We start from the raw sequence: 24985 nt of genomic DNA on the forward strand, positions 1-24985 counted from the left end.
CAGATGGCTCAAACTTACAAAACATTGAGTCGAACAAGTTCTGTAGCTTTACAAAATGAATATGCTACAACTTCTGTAAAAATGAATAAATAAAATATTAAAAAATAAAATGTGTGCTTCCTGTTTTACAGAGGTAGCTATATAAAACAGACATCTGTTAAAATAAGTGTTTTCAGTGCACAGTAACGTAAGCAATACAGTAACAGTACAGTCTTACAGTAATGTAAATTTACATACTACCAGAGGTGTGGACTCGAGTCATGTGACTTGGACTCGAGTCAGACTCGAGTCATGAATTTGATGACTTGCTACTCGACTTGGACTTGCATAACAATGACTTTGTCCCACCTCTGCATACTACTAACAAAAAAGTGCAATCTTACAACTGCTTTGCGCGGTCTTTTGCGCTTATGTTTGTTGGCAAATGAGAAAGATTTGCGGGCTTCATCATGGTTTCATTGGCATCGCGGGGTTTGCAGCTTTTCAATGATGTCGCGTAATGAGTGACGTCACTTCATAACGTTCCCATGGCAACAGGGGAAATGGCTGCGCTTGTGTGAAGTAAACGCAACATTTTTCAACTTTCTGCTAAGATATATGTGACTTTTTGCAACGAAAATGCGGGGATTATGAAATCATGCAAGCCCGCATATTTTGCGCGCGGAAATCTGCAATTTATGCGGCGAAAGTGCGGCGTATTTGAAAAAACGCGCCCCCCCGCATAAATATGCGGACTTTGGCTGATTTTGCGTGGAATCATGCGATCGCATAATCGCGTTTTTCTGGAGGGACTGTTTATTCTCTTCTGCTTTCGATTGCTGGGGTTGAAATAAATTGGAAATCAATACAATATCTGGAAAATCACCGAGAAATGTATATTTTACCATAATGTAGAAGTATAAATTTGACTTACCTTTTGTCTCAAGTGCTGAAGAAATAAATACACCAAACTCACTCTGTTGCTGCGTAGAATTACTCATTGGATTAACTTTCAATAAAGAAACGTCTAACTTAAAGCGAATTTACGGGAGAATATTTTTTTTCCGCTCAACCTTCTGCGGGAGTGAAAAAACCCACCGGCTCATGAATATTAATGACGGGGGAGGTGTGGCCTGTGGAGTGACGTCATGCACGGGATACACAAACAGACATTATTGGCTCATTCTAGTAGTAATCGCAGTCCGTTTTGTAGAAGTGTGGGGGGCTGTGTTCTGCACCCCTGGCCACAGCGAGGTCGGTGCGATAACCGCTTCGGTCCGCCAGGCGGCGCCTTGACAATTTGGAGCTTAACTATTTAAATAAACACATTTGTACGTGACCTTTCTTGCCAGTATTAAAATATAACGATTGGTTTTACCCTTTTAGGCAATAAAACAGTTGTGTCAAGATGTTAAAACACCAAACAGAATCCTTATTCAAGGAATCCTGTCTGCATTAACCACACACAATAGTTGATGGTGAACATACAAACAAAAATATGCTCTGGTAGTAGATGGTGCATTGGCTTTGATACTGATTGCTCCACACCATAAAGGTCCCATATTGTAGCTGCTCACCCCGAGCTATAAATGCCCTGATAGTGGCATTATCGTTTTGCTGTTCGCCCTTTGGCGTTCTCTGGTCTAACACTGTTTGAGACGAGGCTCTAAAGAAAGCTGTCTCTGGTGTGGAGCAATCAGTATCAAAGACAATGCACCATCTACTACCAGAGCATATTTAAGTTTGTATGTTCACCAACAACTATTGTGTGTGGTTAATGCAGACAGGATTCCTTGAATAAGGATTCTGTTTGGTGTTTTAACATCTTGACACAACTGTTTCATTGCCAGAAGGGGTAAATCATATTGTTAAAAATACATTTGCATTGTTTAAAATAAAAAAAACATTTAGATTTTAAAAAAGTGATGTTTTATTGTTAAACCAGCTAAGGCCCACTGGACTATACAGCTATTTTTTTGATGAGGGAATTCTTCTGGGATGAATGGTGGTGGGAATCAGGTTTTAGGTAGGCATCAGTATGGGTTACTTTCCTGGACACAGAATGGCTCATTGAGCCATCTGATCTCTTTTTGATTAGGACATTCAAGAAGGGTAGCTTGCCATCCTTTTCTACCTCCATGGTTAATTTGATGGCTGGGTGTATGGAATTGATGCTGTTGAGGAATTGGTTCAGAGCTGCTCGGCCATGTGGCTAGATGACGAACGTGTCATCCACGTACCTCTTCCACAAGGACGGGCGTAGAGTGGATGCCTGGATGGCGCCCGTCTCAAATTTTTCCATGAAAACATTGGCCACAACCGGAGATAAGGGAGAACCCATCGGGGTGCCTTCAGTTTGTTTGTAGAATGTTCAATTCCAGGTGAAGTAAGTGTTCGTGAGGCAGTGTCTCACCAGGGCCGGTACATCAGCATGCAGTCCTTGTTGGACCAAATCTTCAATGATTGCAATGGTATCGGGCACAGGATCTTTGGTGAACAAAGAAACTACGTCGAAACTGAGCAAATCACCTGGGGACAGTGAGATGTCCTTAATTGACGATACCAATTGAGCTGAGTGCAGAAGAGGTGGTCTTACCAGTGAATGGCTGCAAGGTCTCAGACAGATATCGGGCAGTTTGTAGGTGGGTGAGCCAATGGTGGAGACGATGGGACGAAGGGGTGTACCTTCTTTATGTATTTTTGGTAAGCCACATAATCTGGGTGGTCTAGCAGCAGAAGGTTTTAAGGAAACCGTTTGGTCTGTTTAATTAATGAAGCTGAATCAGTGATGATACTGTTCGTTTTTGTAACGAGGCTGTTGGTGGGATCTCTATTATTTTTTGTGTAGCTACCATCATTAAGTAGGTCCTGAATTTTATTATATACGGTTTTGTCCATGATGACCGTGGCATTGCCCTTGTCGGCTGAGATGATGACGATATCATCACTCTTTTTCAATTGAGATAACTCAAAACGCTCATCCTTACTGATGTTGCTAACTGGTATCTTAGCGTTTTTTAGGGTTGCAGCGATTTCAGATCTTGTCACGTCTGCAGCGATGTGTTCCAAACCCTTAAGGGATACATCGACCTGAGCAATAATGTCATCCACTGGTATGTGTTTGGGGGTGACTGCACAGTTAAACCCTTTAGCCAGAACCGATTTTAGACCATCGGAAATTGGACTATTACTCAGATTGAGAACGTTGTCAACGTCTAACTATTTAATGTGTGGATCTGGTTTCTTCTTGGAAAGGAGGTTGAACTTGGAAATCAGGTAATCTTTACATTTAGCTGACATTGTGGCAGCTGATGAAGCAGTCATGTTATCTACATATTCCCAATCAGATGTATACATTTTTTCGGGCAATGTTATGTGTGATTTCAAGAGTGTCTTGTCCACATGATCTAGTTCAGTACGGAGCAGTCAAATTCTCTCTGAGATCAGGGCCAAGCCAGCCTTGAACAACATTCGTTTGGCATTGGGAGATGTGACAGCAGCAGAAGTCAGTGTAAATGAGATCGGTATTAGCTTAGGGTCGCGGAATCTCTTCAGAAATGTGAGTGACTCGATCAGATGAGCTTTCTTGTCTGGGAGTTTGTTAAAAGATCCAATGATTATGTGGAAACCCTCCCCGTAGAGGGGGTAAATTTTTTACTTAAAACTTTTGTGACTGCAGGAATTCATATTCTTTGATTATTTCGGTAAAGTCAAGTAGATGGAAAAATAATAAAAGATATAGCATTGACAAAGCACACACTAGGCAGTATACACAGAACACAGCGGGTAGTATAGACAGTACACTTTAGGCAGTACACAGCATACACTAGGCAGTAAACACACATGAGGCAGTCGAGACACAGTACACATTAAGCAGTAGAGACACAGTACACATTAAGCAGTAGAGACACAGTACACATTAAGCAGTACACAGTCCAGCACTGTGCACAGCCAAAACTCTATTCTCGAATCAAACTCCACCTGGGACCGCACTTAACACGCCCGCCAATGACAATTGACAACAGGCGACGTTTCGGGCAACGGCCCTTTCGAACCGCGGGTAAGGGATCGCGGCGAACGCTCTCCGTTCGGCAGCAACGCGCGCGAAGACGTCGTCAAATCGCTGCGGACCCTACGTCGGAGCTCGTCCGCCATGCGGTCTCCTTCTCATCCTCCTCCTTCCTCCTCGTCGTCGTCGTCCTCGTCTCGGGTCTCCCCCTCCTCCGTCCTCGCTGCTACCGCGTGGGAACATTCTGGTGCAATGCTGCAGGTGAAACCCGCGCGCACACGGAGACACATGCAGAGAGAGAGACGCGAACAGGCGGGCTGAGTGTTCGGCGCTGTGAGCCGAGACCCGTGGCTGCAGTTGGGGTGGGAGCCCCATTGAGCCACTGGAACTGGGACCCCCCCTCCTCCTCCTCCGCTCCCCCCCCCTCCTCCTCCTCCGCCCCCCCCCCTCCTCCTCCTCCGCCCCCCCCCCCTCCTCCTCCTCCGCCCCCCCCCCCTCCTCCTCCTCCGCCCCCCCCCCTCCTCCTCCTCCGCCCCCTCCCCTCCCCTCCTCCTCCTCCGCCCCCCCCCCTCCTCCTCCTCCGCCCCCCCCCTCCTCCTCCTCCGCCCCCCCCCCTCCTCCTCCTCCGCCCCCCCCTCCTCCTCCTCCGCCCCCCCCACCTCCTCCGCCCCCCCCTCCTCCTCCTCCGCCCCCCCCCCCTCCTCCTCCTCCGCCCCCCCCCTCCTCCTCCTCCGCCCCCCCCCTCCTCCTCCTCCGCCCCCCCCTCCTCCTCCTCCGCCCCCCCCCTCCTCCTCCTCCGCCCCCCCCCCTCCTCCTCCTCCGCCCCCCCCCCCTCCTCCTCCTCCGCCCCCCCCCTCCTCCTCCTCCGCCCTCCTCCGCCCTCCTCCTCCTCCGCCCCTCTTCCTCCGCCCCCTCCTCCTCCTCCGCCCCCCCCTCCTCCTCCGCCCCCCCTCCTCCGCCCCCCCCTCCTCCTCCTCCGCCCCCCCCTCCTCCTCCTCCGCCCCCCCCTCCTCCTCCTCCGCCCCTCCTCCTCCGCCCCCTCCTCCTCCTCCGCCTCCTCCTCCTCCGCCCCCCCTCCTCCGCCCCCCCCTCCTCCTCCACCGCCCCCCCCCTCCTCCTCCCTCCTCCTCCCTCGCCCCCCCCTCCTCCTTCGCCCCCCCCTCCTCCTTCGCCCGTCAGCCATGGTCGATCCACTGCTGGATACAAATTCTTCCACCACCCCCACAAGTCACCAGCCATCGCGTGCGATGTCACCGTTCACACCTAGGGACCTGCACGGATTTGATCGCTCCCTCCTCGCCGAGGCTGATTCCATTGCTCCGTCTCCCTCCGTGGAAGTTGTTCTCTCGCTTGAGTTCTGCTCCTTGGCTGCTACTCCGCCACTGGTGCATGCATGTTGTATGCATGTTGTATGTATGCTGTAATTATGTTGAACTTATTTCGTACCGTACATAGCCAAGCGTGCCAGTCACCCACATCCCTTATTGCCATGAGTGTGTCCTGCTTAAGGCCACTTAGATTTTCTTAAATATTTTAAGAATCCATATTAGAGGTGTTTTTCGGGTTCGATAGCTTAAAGATAAATGTGTTGTTAAACCCGCCACCACCCGACAGCCAATTAGTAAGGTTTGTCACGTAACCGATGCAGTATTGCGCGATGCATTTCGTTTTCGTTTTCCCTCAACGTAAGAGCGGTCTTCTTCCGTCTCCTTTGTCTAGGACAACACAACCAGACCCATGATGCCGGGGTATCGGTGGGACCGCAAGAAGGGAGCACGCTGCACACGTTGAAAAGGTCTGCGATGCGAAGAGCATCGCGATCTGGTGCGAGAACCACATCGGTTTGGCTTTACACAGCGTCGAGATTCAAATGTCGCAGATGGCCTTTGTAACCAGGTGAGAGCTTAACGAGATTAGGAATATTTTGTACAAAGGAGACCCGGGTTTATGTACACGCACAGCAACACAGCCAATTCGAATGGGTAAAGCCATGCAGAGGACATCACTTTAATCAACAAATATGAATACACTTTTGCCGATGACCAAATCGGCCAGATTTTGACCGATCCCATCAGATCTCGGGAGGGCTGTATGTATGTATGTTGAACGTCTTTCGCACCGCATGTAACCAACTGTGCGAATCAAAGGTGCGGGGGAATGGACAACAAACTAAACACAAAAAAGTCAAGCAGGTTTGAGTTTGGATGGGCGGTCCAGGTTGTCTTAGCGGCCGCGGTTGCTACGTGGTGTGGTCAGCAGAGGGACGGTTTAGGAAACTCCATTATTGTTAAGCTCTCACGGTGACGAGATGTTCGCTACCTTGCCTGGTATACGGGAGGTCGTGGGTTCGATCCCGACCCTGACGGCCGTATATTCGGAGTTTGCACGCCTCTCTCCCCCTGGTCGCGTGGATTTTTCTCCGCGTCCTCCGGTTTTCCCCTCCACATTTAGAATCGACATCCGTTTCGAGGAGTATTTGGCTGCTATAAATGTCCACGTGATCAGCCACTTTGTTGGTCTATCATTTGTGGCCAGGTCACTTCTGAAAAAGAGCTACATAGCTCACTGGGGCCTTGGTAAAAAATATATATTTAAAAAATATATATACTACCGTCCGCTATTTACTCACGCATATGCTCCAGGCCTTCACTCACCGACTGACCGGCATGGTGAAGTTTGGGTAAAATAGACCCCCACAAGCCTCACGGCATGGGCAAGACCCTTGTACAGCAGTGCATTGACAAAAGCAGTGTCCCAAGTCAATTTAAAGATCACAGTTTGAGACAGTGAGCTTTTAAGCTCTTCATTTTCTAAAATGTTGGTGTTCGTAATAGCAATAGGAATGGGAATGCACAAGCAGGTATTCGTACACACCACACACACACGTACGGTGTGCACAAAACACCGCAAACTTGCAAACCAAAGGAAGCGAATTGGCCGCCGTGAGGTTTTATACACTCGTTTTTAATTCTGTGGAACTCTTCGGCGAACCAATGTGTAAGCGAGATTTAACACCGGACACAAGGAGCTTTGGAAAGATTTGCCGGAGTGCGCGTGTCACGATTTCACAATTGTTTTTTGGAATATGCAGAGTGCCAATTAAACGGATTTGCTTTGAACAGTGCGGTGCATGCAAATTGGCGGAAGATTTGTATTCACGGGAGACTGAGAGCGGCTTTCGTTGGAAATGATGAAACGGAGAGTAGTGGGAGTGTTTTGTTGTGTGTGTGTGCGCGCGTGTGTGTGTATCAATGTTTGATGTACACCACCACCACCAACCACATGGCAAAATTAACCGGGTCTGACGTAACCGAATGATGACCTTCGAGGAGCAAAGAGGCCAGTTTAATTGGCCACTGATTAAAAAAGTATACTGCCTGGTTATGCTTGCCTTGTGTAATATACACTCCATGTAATTTCACACACACACGCGAGTAACAATACACATAGTCCCCTTTACACATTCGTACAGCAGTGTGTGTATGTGAGTGCTCGTGGTTTTTTGTGCTGTAGTTGATTAACGTGTTGGGGTGGGGGGGGCAGTTTCACAAGGCGGGTCTGACAGAGCCCTCTCTGCAGTGGGGGGGGTGGTCTGCAGACGACCAAGTGCATCTGAAGCCAGTCCGCGCGATCGGCTCGTGATGAAAACACACACGTGGGCGCGCGCGCCCGCGTGTGTATGCGCACGCCCGCCCGCCCGAGTTGCCCCGTTTTGTGTTCTTCCAATGGACTCTCCACCAGGGCGGTGGCATCTCGGTTGCACCAGCTGAACCTCTGGTGCACCAGCTGAACCTCCGCCGTCCTGTGAGCTGATCCAACGCAGCGCGCTCTCAGTCCGAAATCCCGCACTGCTCCGTTCTAGTGACCCGGTTCGCTCTTGCAAATGAGGCTGTCCCATCGTCTCTTGAGTGTGCGTATGCGTGTTGAACTTCTTTCGCACCGTACGTAGCCAACCGTACTCATCGGAGATGCGGGGGAAGGACAGCAAACTAAATAGCTTGTGGTGGGAATGTTGCCTTTATTTTTCAGCGTGACCACAGCAAAGCCATCTCCACGTAACAGTTCATATGTCATGGATTTCTCTACTTATGAACGAGTTAGGTTCCAGAGGTCTGTTCGTAAGTCGATTTGTTCGTAAGTCCAACTTTACTCCGGTCGATTCCAAACATGTACGGTGTGTGCACTAAACACGGTGAATGGCTTTCTTTAGTTCTTCACGTGCAGAACTAGATGCCACCACCGCCATCTGTTGCGTGGCGGTTGCACTTATGACTGTCGATCCGAACAGGCAACTGTACATACGGACAGATTTGTTCGTATCTCTAAAAGTTCGTAAGTCGAATAGTCAGTCGATGAATCCCTGTACGTGTGTATGCATGTTGAACTTCTTTGGCCCCGTACGGTGCGAAAGTTGTTCAGCGTGCATACGTATGTAATATTAACCTTTTTTCATTGTGTTTTTTTCTTTCCACGCGCGATCAGTTCAAGTTGTTAATGTGGAAGTGTTACAATATATGTTTTATGTGCGATTTATTTCTTGAAAGGAAATTTAAGTTTTCACTGAAAGCAATCTAAGTGCGTACATGGGCATACAATCTACATGCCCGTGAGTTGCATCATTCACTGATTGCAATGCAACATTAGAGCGTATGAGATTAAGTCATGCCCGGGACCAAATGTCCTGTGATTTGTGTTTAGAGATGTCCACACAGTGTTTTGACATATCAATGAGTCAAATCCCCCGTATAGCCTTAACACACTTGGGGCGAGTGCTGTTCACGAGCACCGATGAAGGTCGGCACGGCACACGATGGGGATGGGTGGCCAGAACCATGCCCCAGTGGCGATGTTTACATATCACACATTTAAGGCTGAATCGACCTAGGGAAGGCCCAGGACCGGTTCAAATATTCGCCACTGTTATTAGTCGTGAATGCAAATCGAACTTGGGCCACTGAGTTTTTAGTGTGCGCTAACCACGACACTGCCACTCCCTATAAGTATCAGTTACTAATATAATAGCCCAGAAATGTGTGTAATGCGCGTGACGTCACTCCACATGCCGCAACCCCTTCCCCCCCCCGTCATTAACAATAAAATAATCATGAGCGGGTGGATTTTTACACTCACGCGGAAGGTCGAGTGGGAAGATATTTTTTGCAAAGTCGCTTCAAATATCACGTTTCTTTACAAAAAGTGACAGTTAAAATTAAATATACGCAGCACAGTGCGACATCCGTACGTGATGTCACTGCAAAAGAGGCCCCCCCCCCCCCTCATTAATAATCATGAGCGGGTGGATTTTTACACTCCCGCAGATCGAGCGGAAATAAAATAAAATTACGCAAATTCTCTTTAAATTTGACGTTTCTTTATTGAAAGTTAATCAAATGAATAATTCTATGCAGCAACAAAGTGGATTTGGTGTCTTGATATATTTCTTCAGCACTTGAAACAAAAGGTAAGTCAAGTTTTTGCGTCTAAATTATGATAAAATATTTACATTTCTCCTTGATTTTCCAGGCATTGTATCGAATTCAAATTGATTAGAGCGAAATCAGAAGAAAATAAAGTATCAGAGCAGTGATTTCGAACTAATTGAAGGTGAGTTAAATGCAGTGCTACAGTGGCATGAAGTGAGGTTTTTTATGACGTAGTTTTGTGCAAGAATCACTGCCATTAATACAGTACAAGAGATTCACACAAAATATCGAATACCGAGGTTTCATTTTTTAAGTTAAGAATGTTTTTTTTACGTGCAACAATTCCTAAAACAATTAACAATCGCACAAGAAAACGTGAATGTACATCTTTAATATTACAGTTTCTGTCCTAGGATGGGCAAAAGGCTAATTGAAGGTCAGTTAAACACAGTGCTACAGTGACATGTAGTGAGGTGTTTTATGACATCGTTCGTGCAAGCATCAATTCCATCAATACAGTACCACAGTTAAATGCAGTGTCGTGTTTGATGACATTCTTTCGTGCAAGATTCACTGCCATTACATTTACACAAGATACAATTATACTCTGCTCAACTTTTTCGCAAATATTACAGCTTCTGTCCTAGGACGGGCAAAAGGCTTGTAAAGTATAGTAGCCATCATCGCTGATTCTGTTTACACTGCATGACGCATAATATTTCGTTCAAAGTCTTCCATTGTGATGTTTATTCCTCGATGATTAATACTCGTTATTTTTCTTTCTGCGGTGTATCTTAAGATGCAGGCTACAGACTTGCAAGGACTTCCTTCATCATCATCATCAACCATGATCAATACCCTGCTGGATGAAGGGCTTCACAACCCCTCCTCATGGCTCAGCGGAGTACCAGTCTACCGGTCAAGTTTTCAAAACCAACGTGGGCACGTCACAAGCGCGGCAATGTTGCAAGAGACGCGCACGGTGTCTCAATTTCAAAACGAGCTCGCGTCACATCCGGCCAGACGACAACTAGCCGTGCCAAAGGTCGCCGTTACAATATCAGCAATACAAGCGATCGCTTGATAGAAAAAATGAATTGCTCGCTCAGGGAATTGAGCACACGTCGGCTCATTCAAACCTTGGCCACGTGAACAGACGGCCGTCAGTCTTGAAGAGGGCTTGGTGGTTTTTGCCAGTGGTTAAGAAGGTCAAGGTGCAACACCGCAGGGATCCACGTCTCGTGGGTGAATTTGAGCCACTCTTCCACGCTGGTTAGACGTCTTGAAAAGAGGTGGGAGTGCCTACCTTTTACCCCCACCATACCCAACCTTTTGTTAGACCAGTTAATTCTACTGAGTGGACAGGCTGGAGGAATTTAAGAAATTTGCACCGTTTCAACTGCCACGCCGGGAGTTCCAACCGCCGACCTCTGGGTTGTTAGTAAGTCCAGCGCGCCAGCGGTTAATAAATACAAATATTGTGCCGGCTTTCACATCCGTCTCGACCGCTTTGTTGCTACGTGTCAGCCGCTGACTGCTGCTGTGTATTTTGCTCGTAGATCAGCCACTAAGGCCGTCGGCTCGGAAGGAAGGAAGGCGGGGTCACGGTGTCTCCACTTCCCGTGGTTTTACTGCCGCGGTGAGGCGACCGAACCGTGGCGGCGGCGGCGCGCAAGGAAGGCATGGCGGAATCCGACCTCAAGCTGGAGGCGTCCGACAGCGGCGACGACTGCGTGGAGGTCTTGGACGAGGTGCTAGGGTCCTCCTCGGAGGAGGAGGAAGAGGAAGACGATGATGACGTTTCGTTGGTCGTCGTGGACGCGACCGACAACGCGACAAGGGGGAAGCCCGCGGCGGAAGAGGGCGGCTCGCAAATTCGCTGGACGCAGGAGCTCAGCGTGGACGAGGTAGCGACCTACGGTGGTGAAGGGTCGCACTCATTGCGCACAAAGTGCTTGCCACAAATGAACCACAATACCTTGCTGATCTCATCAAGGAGCATAAACCATCATCACACGAACTCCGGTCATCCTTCTGGCTAACCGTCAAACAAAGACGATCACCGTATCGCACTCTTTCAGATGCGCTTCTGCGGCCGTCTGGAACGCTCTCCCGATATTAATAAGCCACTGACGCTATACAATTTTAGATAATCTAGATTGAAAACTAATTTCTTTAGATCTGCTTTGTGTTTAGTTTTTTGTCCTTTTCCCCCACCTCCGATTAGCACGGTTGGCTATGTACGGTGCGAAAGAAGTTCACACGTATGAGGAGAGGCTGTGGATATTCATTTTTCAAACATCCCAAGAATTAAAACGTTTGTAGGTGTGTACATTCATTAGAACAGTTAGGACAATTTATTTAGAATTGCCCTGTGAGCTAAGAAGCTCTTGAATCGGGTTTCATTGATAATCCAAGTGTGGGAAAATTACTTAATTGGGACCATACATAGCAATTGGCGCCCTATAGTGGCACTATAGTCAAACTAAACGACTAAACTATTTTTATTTTACCAGGTAAGGCCCACTGAGCTATATGACCTGGCCATCACAAATGATGGCTCAGTGAAGTGGCTTATGTGGAATTTATTGCAGCCAAATACTCTCAACGCATGTTTCTAAATGTGGAGGGAAAAACCGGAGGTCGTGTGTGACCCTGCCTTATATTTGGAGTTTGCATTTTCTCCCTGTGGTCCTCCGGTTTTCACTTCCACATTAAGAAACGTGCATTGAGAGTATTTCGCTGCTCTACATGTCCACACGATAAGCCACTTTTTGTAGAGCTGTCATTTGTGATAGCCACGTCGCTCCTGTAAAAGAGCTATCCAGTAATCCCGTGCCAATCCGCGAGGGTTGGGTTCCTGAAAACCTCCCGCGGTTAGTAAATTTGCGGTTGGTAAACATCAAGTTCAAGTTAATTTATTAGGTATAGCCCTGTGAGCCATTCGGCTCTTGAATCGGGTGCAACCGCAACAAACAAAAAAAACAAAAACATGAACAAAAAAACATCTTAAAGTGACTATGTGACTATGTGCAAACAGAAAATCCAAGAAAAGACAGCAAAATATTGCAGAAAAAGCACCGTACACCAACACTGCAAAAATCCCAGTGGGATGCAAGTCAAACAACAACAACCACAAGACAACTTAGATTAAGGCCATCAGTCTAACTCTGTAACTCTGTACTACAACATGAGGACCTTAAGGGGAAAATAGGGTGAGGGTGACCAAGGTGGCGAGTGAAATCCCGTACAAATATTGTTTTTCGTTCACTAAAATTAATCGATGAACACAGCCAACTAAATAAAGATAATTTTAGTGACGTTTAAGACGTGCTTAATGAATAAAAGTGCGGTAAATTAAATTGCATTTACCTTTGATGATTATGATGGTGATGATGGGGTGATGGTTGAGGCAGGCAGGTGGATTGTTATTGAGTCCTCTGAACCCTTTTTCTCCTCCATCTCCACACTCTCAGGGTCGTCTGGGTCCGAATCAGAAAGTGGCTTGAGGCTTTAGCAGGCTTATCATCTATAGGGCGGAGGTAGCAATGTGGTGGAACGGAGAGAAGATTGGGGGTAGCTCCAGAGCTAGAGGCACCTTCTCACATCTCACGGGAGTCTGTGAGACAACGCGGCGGACGTGGCAAATTTTCTTTTGTTGTTTTATCAAAACACGAGGCCCCTTAACGGCGCATTATGAAGCTCGTACGACCCGTCATAGACGTTTGCGCGAGATACTCCCAATGGCAGCTGTACCGTTCGACAGACGTGGGGGAGATAGCCCGTAGGTTACGGGGGCCCCACCGTCACATTCAGTCGGGAGCTTCGAGGAGGGGATGTCTAGCAAGGGGGGGGTGGGTGGGGCGGCAGCGGCGATTTTGATTTGACGAATCGGCGCGACGGCTCGCGTTTCGCGTAGCACTCAAACCGAGATGCTCGTCGCGTTGGTTAACAGGTGGACGGGATTTAAAGATTTCGTGACTGCAGGAAATCATACTCTTTGGGTCTTTTGGTAAAGTCACGTAGATAGAAAAAATTATAGATCACGACGTTTCGATCGCAACAAAGGCAATCGTCTTCACTGAAGTCTTCACTGAAGACGATTGCCTGTGTTGCGATCGAAACGTCGTGATCTATCTTTCTATCTACGTTACTTTACCGAAAGGCCCAAAGAGTAGGTGTACGGGAGTCAATTTGCTTATACTCAAATCTCACGGTAAACAGCTATACAGACATAAATCCGCATATACAGTACTCTAATCTCACGCTTGGTTAAATTCCCAGTTGGGAAGGGGTTACTGTACACAGGTCGGTGAGCCTTAAGTGATCAAATAAAATAAAAGTTTATTCTTTGTTTAACGTGACTACCGCCGCTGTGCAGGTGAAGGTGGAGGCGTTCACTCGCAGCTCCGGGCCCGTGCACTCGCTCAAGCCCGGCGCGGAACCCCTGGAGTTTCTGAAGCTCTTTCTGGACGACGCGTTCATGGAGCGCATCGCCGCCGAGACGAACCGCTGCGCCGCGCAGAGCCACGCCGTCGGCTGGAAGCCAGCGACCCGCGCCACCGTGTCCACCTTCCTGGGCGTCCTGCTCGTCATGGGCATCAACGTCCTGCCCGAGCTCAACCAGTACTGGGCCACCGACGACTGCCTGGGAAACCAGTTCATACAGCGCGCCATGTCCCGCAACCGCTTCAAGAACCTCATGCGGTGCGTTCGTCGGCGAAGTGCCGGTGGGGGGGCGGCGGGGAGGGGGGTGCGTTAACATCTCACCAAGGTGGAGAGATCTTAACTACCTCGTCCGGTATATAGCAGGTCGTGGGTTCAATCCCGGCCCTGACACCTGCTGTATATTTGGAGTTTGTATGTTCTCCCCGCAGTCGCGTGGATTTTTCTCCGGGTCCTCCGGTTTTTCCCCTTCACATTTAGAAAAATGCGTTTAGAATATTTGGGTGCTATAAATATACATGTGATAGATCCAAGTCTGCAACGCTTAAATAATTTTCCAATGCTGTAAAATAAAATTCAAAGGGATCTTCCAATGAATGCTTTTCATTTCATTGGGGCGCCGTGGTGGCGAGATGTTGACTACCTCGCCCGGTATGCAGGAAGTCGTGGGTTCGATCCCGATCCTGACGCCTGCTGATATATTTAGAGTTTGTGTGTCTCTCCCTGTGGCCACGTGGATTTTTCTCCGGGCCCTCCAGTTTTTCCCTCCACAGTTAGAATCAACATCACGCGTTTAGAGTGTTTGTCTGCTGTAAATTTCCACACAATGATAAGCCACTAAGTGGAGCTATCATTTGTGATGACCAGGTCGCTTCTGAAAAAGCTACGTAGCTCAGTGGGCCTTACCTGACCGTGACACCAGCGCACGGGATAGCACAATAATCATCGGTGCCGTTTTGGAGAATGTACGTGACAAAATAATCGAACACTACATCTCCTTCAGAAATCCGTCTCTATGTAAAACATATTATTTACACAGCCAATAGGGCCAACAGCTTTCTGTGAGTGCATCATTTTAACAGTATTTATTCAAAACAATCAAACCGGTTGTCACCCAAAAGTCTCTGTACAGACTCAGAGACCGCCAGATGTTATCGGCAAGGTCCACCAAGATGTTTACTTATTCGATGCACAAACTCCTGCGACAGGTGACAAATGCGCTACCTCTCGCTCGGCCGGCCTTTGGGGCAAAAGGAAAACTTGCGTTGCGACTTTTGGGCGCGCTTTGCAAAGAGCTTCATAGCTCATCGGACTCCTCCAGGATAAATAAACATTCCGCTTCCGATTGTTACGCGATGGGCGCAGGTACCTCCGCCTCACCGACGACGAGAAGATGCCCAAGAAGGGCGAGGCCGGCTACGACCCCCTGTACCGCGTGCGGCCCTTGATCGACCACCTCCTCTCGGCGTTCCACCGGCACTTCGTGCCGTTCCGCGACATCACCGTGGACGAGGCGACGTGCCGCTTCAAGGGCACCATGGAGTTCTCGCCGTACGCCGAGGCGAAGCCCACCAAGTACGGCATCAAGGTGTTCATGTCGGCCTGCGCCGCGTCGGGCTACGTGCACTCCTTCTTCGTGCACACGGGCGCCGACGAGTACATCATGCGGCACGGCATGGGCCACCACACGATGATGCAGCTGACGCGCCGCCTGCGCGGCCACCGCCATCACGTCTACTTCGGCAGGTTCTTCACGAGCGCCCGCCTGCTGCGCGACCTGCTCCGCCGGGGGGTGTACGCGTGCGGCGCCGTGCGCGCGTACCACCGCGGCTTCCCGCTGGACCTGCGCGACGCGCGCCTCCGGAGGGGCGACGTGCACTTCCGCCAGAGCGGGCAGCTGGTGGCGTGCGCGTGGGGCGAGAAGAAGCGCGTCACCACGCTCTCCACCAACTGCCGGCCGATCATGGAGCCGGCGCAGAAGAGGCCCGGCTTTTGCTCCGACGGCGGGTGTCCCGAGCGGCCGCAGCCCGTCGGCAACTTCAACGCGTCCAAGGACGGCGCCGACGCCGCCGTGCACCTGCGCACCTGCTACTCGCTGGGCCGCGAGGGCAAGAAGTGGTGGCGCCACCTCGTCTTCGTGCTCGTCAACACGGCCGTGGCGAACGCCTACACCGTACACCGGCTGAGCAACGTGCCGCCCCCCAAGCTGCCCGCGAGCCACCTGCAGTTCCGCTTGCTGCTCGCCAAGCAGCTGGTGGCCGGCTACGCCGAGGGGCGCGCGGCGAAGCGGCCGCGGCGCAAGCGCGACATCGAGAAGGTGATCTCGACCGAGCACCTGAGCAGGCACGTGTGCGTCAAGTTCACGGGGCGCAAGCGCGTGTGCGTGCTGTGCAGCCGCCGCGGGTGCCGCACGGCGAAGGGGCGCGGCGTGCAGAGCAGCTACGGCTGCATCATCTGCAACGTGCACCTGTGCCGCGTCGGCTGCTTCCTGCAGTACCACGAGATGGCGCACCTGCCCACCGACTTCGTGGTGGACCCCGCCGTTCAGATCGTCCACTGCCCCGCGCCGGAGGCGGCGAGGAAGCCGCGGAGAGGCGCCGCCGCCCGGGGCTCGGCCCGTAGCAAGGCCGCCAGGAAGCCGGGCGGGAAGGCCGCTTCCAAATCCACGCGGGGGCCGGCCCCGCCGCCTCCTCCTCCTCCTCGGCGTCGCCCGCCTCCTCCTCGTGGTCGTCCGCGGCGGAGTGGCGCACGAGCCGTCGCGGTGGAGGAGAGCCCCGGGGACGAGTCGGATTGCGTCGTGGTGAACGAGTATTTGCCCAAGCGGGTGAAACTGGAGAGCGAACCGGAGGACGACTTGGAGGACGAGTTCGTGGAAGAAGTCGACCAGTGCACGCAGGTGTCCGAGAAGGAGGATGAGGAGGAGCTCTCGGGATCCGCTGGCGGAGGCGACGGCGGCGGAGCCTCGGTGGGCGCGGATCGCGGCTCCCCCGGACGAACGCTCGCTCCCGCAGACATCGACGACTCGGCCTGCCGCTCCACGCGCGAGCCGGCGGAGGAGACCCGTCGCGGCGCACGCGCGGAGCCCACGAGGGATTCGCCCGGGGGTGACGCCGCCGGCGGCAGCCGTGCCAGGTGGCGGCGCCGGGAAGAGGGGGCGGAGGGCGGGCGACGCACGTCGCCTGACGACGCTTCCGACTCCCGCAAGCTCCCCCACTTGGGGGCTGGCGCGGAGGGAAGAGGCGCGAGAAGCGATTGTTGCGCTCCGGAGGGATTTACCGAAGACCCAGCCCGGAGCGGTCGGGGCGACGCCGAGACACCGGCGGGCGACGCCGAGTTTCGAACGTACGATCGTGATCGCACAAGCGGGAGCGAGGCCCCGGCCGTTGACGGCAAGGAGGGAGATCGGTCGGGGGAGGAAGCGCCGGTGCCGGCGACGACGGAGAGCGGCCAGGGTGACGTCAAGCACCTCGCTCGGGCGCGCGAAGATGTTCCCGCTCGGGATCGCATTCAGGATTTGAAGCAGGAGCCAGTGCAGGCGTACGCCCAAGAGGCATCGGCCGGGAACCTTCACGGCGACGCGTGCTCATCTGACGCTTCTGTCGTGACCACGCGCGATGCGCCGGGCGGCTTACCACGAGGTCCGCCTGTCGACACGCTGCGAGGAATGCCGTGCTCCCTGTTCACTCGCGTCCAGGCCGCCCCGCAGGCGGTAGCCGCCGTGCCGGAGTCGGGCCGGGCTGTCGGTGTCGACGAGGCTCTGAGCTCCAAGTACGCCGCCCGCGAGCGAGCGCGGGCGCGGGCGCCGGCCGGCGACGCTGATGCTCGCGAAGTCCCGAGCCGGCAGTTCGGTGCGACCACGGAGCAGCTGTGCCCCCCAGCGTCCGCGGCGCTCGGGCAGAGCGCTGGGCGACGGTGCCCGCCGATCCCGCCGTACGAGTTCCTACCTCGAGCCTCGCCTCTCCGCGCGGGGTGCGGCGCTGAGAGAGCGGCGCGCGGGCGCCACGTCGAGCCGCCGCAGGGCCGAGAGCCCCATCGCGGGTTTCCCCGTCTCTGCCCTCCCTTGCCGCCGCCACCAGCGCTGCCGAGCCAGCACCCGCACCAACTTCTGGGCCCCATTGAGAGTCTGGCCGGGCAGCCGGTGGGCTCTGGGCACCTTGCCCGGCACACGGCCAGCCCGCAGCAGCAGCAGCACGGCTACCCGGCGTTGGGGCTGTACCCCTTCCAGGAGCTGTACCGCCCGCACCTCCCGCTGCTGCATCAGCTGCTGCCACCGCAGCTGCAGCAGAAACAGCAGCAGCAGCGGTGGCACGGAGGCGGCGGCGAGCCGGCCCCGCCGCCGTACGGGCTGCAGGACGGGCCGTACGGACTTCACGAGGGGCCGTACGGGCTGCAGCCCGGGCCGTACGGGGCCCGCGCGCCCACTCAGCACGGCGAGCAGTGACGGGGGCCGGTGCGCTCTCGCTCGTAGCGTTTCCATGCCGTCAACCCGGGAACCTGGGCCCCTCCGACCTGCGGGGCCCCGATACGGTCACTGCGCGCGCTCGACAGCCACGCCGGCACAGATCTTGTCGATGGCGGAATTTGCCGGCACCACCGGGGCTAGGATTTGACGTCGGGGTTTGAATGGACCGCGGTGAAAGTCGTGCAGCGTTTGTCGTTTGTTGCTGCACAGCCCCTTGGCGCGGTCGCACGCCCTCGTTCGTATCGGAACCAGAATAAACATCCACGCGCCGTCTGTGACGTGATTGTAGCTCACCAGTCGGAATCTTTATTTATACCGGAGGAATGCCATGAGCAATAAGCCTCTTTTTCACAGGTGTCCAGTAGGGGGCGGGTCAGAAAGTTACTACAACAAACACTCCTAAAGTATGATAGGAGTTCAAAGAATAGGAAAGGTAAGCTGATCACTAAAAATATAACTTTTATTTCATCAGGTAAAGCCCACTGAGCTATTAGCTTCTTTTATAGAAGCGACCTGTCCACGAAGTGGCTTTATCACGTGGGCATTTATTGCAGCCAGACGGAGCCGTGACTACGGGCGGCGGTCTCTCAAGCGCCCCCTAGTCACGTGTCAGGGAGTGAAGGCAAGGGCACGGCACGTGACACGGGTTTCTGATCAGCAAATGCAGCAGCTGCTGCTGCTGAAGACGATTTCAGTGTGTGCAGGGAGTCCAACACATTTCTAGCACTCCATGAAATTGTTATGGCTCAATTGCAGTGCAGTATAAATGATGGGGATATTTCGTGAAATTGTTTGAATTGTACGTGTACAGCTCTTTTGTCGATCTACTGCTGGATGAGGGCCTTCCTACACTGAGCAGGGCATGTTGTTACAACTATTTATATATATATGCTTATCTAAACTAAACTATTTTACCAGGTACGGCCCACTGGGCCTGGCCACAAGTAATAGCTCAACGAAGTGGCTTATATGGAAATTTATAGCAACCAAATACACTAAAGCATGTTGATCCTAAACGTGGAGGGAAAAACCGGAGGACTCGGAGAAAAATCCACGCTACCACAGGGAGAGAGACGCGCATGCTCCAAATATACAGCAGGCGTCACGGTTGGGATCGAACCCACGACCTCCTGTATACCAGGCGAGGTAGTTAACATCTCCTAGCCACCGTGGCGCCATGAGTATTGACCCATCTGGCCAGGATTGAGCAAAGACGTGCCCGCTCTTCACCCAGACAACCGGAGATCACAGCCGAGGTGTTTCACTTAAATAACAATTACATTTAAGTAAGAATGTATGAGTAAAACAAAAACACAAATATACCGTTCAGAAGAATTACAGTTTAGAAAAATGTCAGTGATTCTTATGATGTCCGGGACACTCTTCCAGCATCCAACGAAGCTTCTTAAAGCAACGTTCGAACGTTGCTGAGAGTAAAATGTGAATTTGAATGCAGTGCTTGATCGCCATGTATCTGGGCGCGGACGATAGGTAAACTTTCCTTTCAGATGACAAAATGGGGAGTATGTGAAACCTTGTGTATGGACAGGACGCAGTCTCTTTTCCTTCTGTCTGCTGAGGAGATTTTCATTTGAAGAGCTCAGTGAGGTGGTTAGTGGAGTGAGGTTCCTTGCATCTGAGGTCAAATGAAGAAGAATGAACAGTAACATCAGGCCCATTGAAGGCCTTGACTGAGGCACATAGATAATAGCAGAGTAGTAAAGGCCTTGATTGAGGCACATAGATCATAGCAGAGTAGTTAAGGACGTTGTTTAGTACTGCTTTATGTGTGTCTAGTTTGTTGTCCTTACCCTGCACCTCCAATTCGCACGGTTGGCTACGTACGGTGCGAAAGAAGTTCAGCATACCTGCATTACAGGTGTATAACTACGTTAAATTATAATCGATGCCTCACTGCGTGACCCAAGACTAAATTGTGTCTCATGCTTCTCGTGCTTAGGAGACACTGAGATCTGTCACTCAGTCCTGTGTCCATTCCAGGAGTTGTAGACCAAATATTAATATTTTAAGTTCGGTACTTATCAGGGTCAGGCGATCCACTCGGTCTGCTTCACAGGTGCGGCTTTAGATTATCAACAGGGCGCCACGGTGGCTAGGAGATGTTAACTACCTCATCTGGTATACAGGAGGTCGTGGTTTCGATCCCGACTCTGACTCCTGCTGTATCTTTGGAGTTTGCGTGTCTCTCTCCCCGTGGTCGTGTGGATTTTTCTCCGGGTCCTCTGGTTTTTCCCCTCCACAGTTAGAAACATGAGTTTAGAGTATTGGCTGCTGTAGATGTCCACGCGATAAGCCACTTCGTTGAGCTATCATTTGTGATAGCCGGTCGCTTCCGAAAAAAAAAGCTGTGTAGCTCAGTGGGGCCTTACCTGCTCAAATAAAAAATAGTTTCTCGTTTAGCTGGTCGGGCACACATTAGTGTCCCAAACACTGCATTGCAGACTGCACATTCCTTATTGCGAATCTGTGTGGGCACGTGGTCACAGCCGAACATGCGTGCGTCTACTGGAAAGGGACGTGCGGGCTTGACGTTCTCTGCTCGATGCCGCAAGTCGCTCGCAGTCGGCCGCGTCCAGTGGACGCCCTAACATGTGCACTTGAAACATTTGTCTGAAGCGTTGTGCAAAGACACTTGTGTTTGTGGTGGGTTTTTTTGGCGGGGGTCTTCGAGTCCAACTGCCGGTAACGTGTTTACAGTCTGTTGTCAGATGTCCAGTGTGTGACGTGGTGAGCGGAATTGTTTACTTCGTATTTAACCTATTTATTGCTTTGTACGTCTGTGTGTTTGTTCATGTTGAGGCCAACGTGCACATAGCCTGGCACAAGCGCTGTCGTGACGTCACCGCCACTTAATGGCGGATGGCGGTTGTTATTGTTGTTGTGTACATGTGCAATGCCTAAACGGTTAACTTCTTGACGTAAAACATTTCACAACGATCAAATTATTGCTGGCGTTGCACAGGATCGTCCATGGGCAGTTTGGCGATAATTTTCCACGTCGAGTCCCCTGCGAATGATCAACACCGAAAACGTTTGGCCAAACGCCTTCACGGGGAGATTTAGAAACGCGCCCTTACGTGGAGATGGGGTTTTAATTAAGAAATGCACTTTTCAAAAATGTTAACCGCCTGATGAGAGAAACGGCCTCCTGTCGCACACACGGGGTGCAAGCGTCGAGATCTTGGGTTCAAATCCCAGTTGCGAGCCGCTGCGCCATGTGATCAAACCGATATCTCGAGTGTCGTGAGTTTAGAGGTCGTTGCACCCATCACCAATGACTGCACGCACAAAAAAAATCTGATGGAATCAAATTTGTGCACTTAACCTGGCTAAATTCTAGCACTGAGAATGTCAAATATCTGATCGACTGCCACCCGACGAACATTGCTCTCATACGTGTAGCGGATGTGAAAGTGCTGCCCCCACCTCCCGCCTCGTACTCGGTGGACCAGAGGTGACCAAGGAATCTCGGAAGTAGCTCTGTGACATCTGCTTCCGTGGGCCGTGGTATCATAATGCCTCTGCGAGAGATACAAACGAATGCTGTTTTTTTTTACAACACAACATTTGTTTGCTCTAAACGTGTGTGGATACCCAGCTGTGCGCATGGTGCACTCAGTTATTGATATTGATTTGCGTGTCTATAGTTAAAGTGACTGTGTTTGTATTTAAAGTGTTTGATGGTTGTACAAAGGCATCTTGCCCGCAATGTGTAGCGCTGGCTCGAGCCGTCTTCTACTTATTATATTCTCGTACGCGACCGTCGAATACATTTATTTCCGAAATTTCTTACAGTATTTTAAGTTTCTCAGCAACAACAACAACAACAAACGTTGGCGCCAGGGGTGGGCCCCTTCGTCGAAACGTTTGAATTGTCGCCCAAGTTACAAGTGCCTTACGCGGCAGCGTATACTGTTAAGTGCGTAGCCAATGCAGTGGCCGAGTGAAGTAGGACAAAACAATTTGAGGATTTTTTTCCGCGTGAAATTCTTTGCGGCTCGTGCGGTGGGATCCTCGCGCGGAATTGACTTGAAAAGCGCGGCCGCTGGAAGAGCCCCCACCTGCCTGTGTCGTTGCGTCACAGAAGAACGCCGGTGGTGTCCGTATTTGTGAATCGCCGCTGTGCTGTGCGGTTTATACGAACGGTTGTGCATCTACACATTTGTGCGTTTAAACAGTGTGTCGGCAACGACAGGAAGCGGTGCCGGACCACTGCAATCGTCCTCGTCGTCGCCCCCCAACTGGCACACGGATGCTCATCTGCAGGCTGCTGCTGTGTACTCCTTGTGCTGCACAGGGACAGCCGCCACTGCGCGGTGGAAGGTGGGAGGGGGTCCCCTTGGAGAGACTGCAGCAGGGCATAAGAACGGCTGAGCTGCGAGGGACATTGAAATTGCCGTGGCGTGCGAGCGTCTTTTTAAGTGCAAATTCTTATCGTCGGCCGTGCTCAAGCCACTTGTGGGTGGAGGCCTGCCGAGGCCGTCGCCCTCCCTTCGATCTTCCACGATGTAACGATCCACCCGGCCGTTTTCACCGCTCCATCTCCGCGACAGACGGTCCCTCTTCGGCTGCCGCTCCGCGGTTCGTTGTCGACCGCCGGCCACCACCGTCCCCATCTCGCGACGACGACGACGAGGACGTCGTCCTGCCCGGGCCGGCTCGCTTTTCTAAACTCGTCGAAATGGTGTCGTCCCGTAGCTCCGCTGTACGACGTCGCAGCGGAGTTCCAGTGCTGTGTTTTGGCAGGAACTCTGCAAGTGGTGTTGAGGATGATTGTTTTTTTTGGAAGGGGGCCTCGTGTGTGTGTCCTCCCCCCTCCCCGTATTTTGTGCCGTGCAACCTTCGATTTACGGCGACGTACACGGGCAGCGGCCGTGTTCGTCGTGTGCTGAAGTGTGCCGCGTTTTGTTGTTTTCAATAAAGGTGCACTTGAGGTTTACACGCCCATATGTGTTTGCTTCCCGCCCGCTCTCCCCATGCATTCACAACGGTAGAGTTGGGACGTCCGTTCGTGTTTTTTTTTATACGCTTGTCTACCCAGGAAAGCCTCACATGAGTATCGAGACACGTCTTGACAAATGGTCCTTTCCAAGTCTTTTTTTTGCAGTTAAGGTCAAAGAAAATAACAAAAAAATTACGACGTTTCGATCCAACACAAGCAATCCTCATCAGGAGAAAAAATAGCGGGAAATCTGCTGTGGCAGGATGTTTGAAAGGTTTTTCCATCCTTTTTCAAACCTTTAAAACAACCTACCTCAGCTTTACCGCTATTTTTTTCTCCTGATGACGATTGCTTGTGTTGCGATCAAAACGTCGTAGTTTTTTGTCTTTGTTATTTTCTTTAAACCTGTCTACGTGACTTTTCCGAAAGACCCAAGAATATGAATTCCTGCAGTCACAAAAGCTTAAAGTCAATATTGAGTAATTGGGATGTTTTTGGCCAACCAATGGCAGTTACAGTGTATGGTTTTTTTGTTTTAGCTACTGGGGGAAACCAGAGATCCCAGAGGAAACGTGCAGAGCAGAGGGAGAACATACAAACTCCACACGCAAGGGTGCCCGAGTTGTAAATCGAAGCCAGCAACTTGCTACTGTGATGCACAAGTGATTTTCGACCCTGACGCCTGCTGTATATTTGGAGTTTGCGGTGTCTCTCTCCACGTGGTCGCGTGGATTTTTCCCAGAGTCCTCCCCGTTTTCCCTCCATTTACAAACATGACGCGTTTAGAGTATTTGGCAGCTGTAAATTTCCACGCGATAAGCCACTTCGTTGCGCTATCATTTGTAATAACCAGGTCGCTTCTAAAAAAAGGGCTTTATATCCCAGTGGGCCTCACCTGCTGAAATACAAAAGAGTTGATAGTTACCACTGCGCCATCCAGTTATGTCATTGATTACTTCGCTTATCGGTTTGATTACGCGACCGATAGTATAAATCGGGGAAAGTCTCGCCTCTGTTCCCACGTGTGCCGCTGGACGGGAGGTGATGGGCCGGGCTTGGTGATGCCATCGGCATTATTCGTAGATTGTAGGATCTCGTGGTTTAACTTACCGCTCCTGTCAGCCAACTGATTGATGGACTCCCCCCACCCCCCCCACCGGCATATGGGTCGTGCGGCTTGAAATGGGTGGCAGGGAGGTGAAGAGGGAGGGGGGGGTGCTCTGCCCTGCTCTTCCCAGCACCGATTCAGATACCACTTGCCACTAATGTTAGCCAGTGCCGGATTATCCTAAAAGCAAAGGGAGCTACATATGCCACGGGGCCCACACTTTCAAGGGCCCCGTGCTAAACGCTTTCAAGCTATAAATTCAGTGATTCTGCACTTGCTCTATTACTATAGTACTATACCGCCTTCGACTTTATGAACGACTGGGTGTTTAAGGTTCGCGATTAGTCGTATTATCTGGCTGTATAGCAAATGAAAAAATACAATTACTTTACTATGCAAGTAAAAAATGTATGTGTTTTAATGTTTTTATTTTATTTAAGGCCCCTTTATAACATCATGCTACAGGGCCCGCACGAGCTTCATCCGGCACTGATGTTAGCCGTGGCCGAGCAAGCAGCTCAGCTAGCTGGGTTCATGGCACAGTGCAGGTCTCCCCCGCGCCCGCGACATGGTGTACGTTGTATTGTATACTGCA

The 24985-nt window shown here is 51.3% G+C and overlaps 1 protein-coding gene across 5 annotated transcripts; it reads left to right on the top strand.

Moving 5' to 3' along the window:
* The first annotated feature begins 4123 nt into the window (after positions 1–4123).
* On the top strand, positions 4124–23376 carry LOC144948862 (uncharacterized). 5 transcript variants are annotated; one of them, XM_078878543.1, is made up of 7 exons: positions 4124–4249; positions 5708–5884; positions 10211–10852; positions 10971–11318; positions 13793–14118; positions 15223–15432; positions 15604–23376. In XM_078878543.1, the coding sequence occupies exons 4-7, from the start codon at positions 11094–11096 to the stop codon at positions 18296–18298; spliced, it is 3456 nt and encodes a 1151-aa protein (XP_078734669.1). In that variant the 5' UTR covers positions 4124–4249; positions 5708–5884; positions 10211–10852; positions 10971–11093; the 3' UTR covers positions 18299–23376. The 5 variants fall into 5 exon arrangements, with proteins under 5 accessions (XP_078734669.1, XP_078734665.1, XP_078734666.1 ...); XM_078878539.1 differs by having other exon boundaries at positions 15223–23376; XM_078878540.1 differs by having other exon boundaries at positions 5708–5812; positions 15223–23376.
* The last annotated feature ends 1609 nt before the right edge of the window (positions 23377–24985 follow it).

This window comes from Lampetra fluviatilis, chromosome 51 (genome assembly GCF_964198595.1).
Source record: "Lampetra fluviatilis chromosome 51, kcLamFluv1.1, whole genome shotgun sequence".
Taxonomy (NCBI): Eukaryota; Metazoa; Chordata; class Hyperoartia; order Petromyzontiformes; family Petromyzontidae; genus Lampetra; species Lampetra fluviatilis.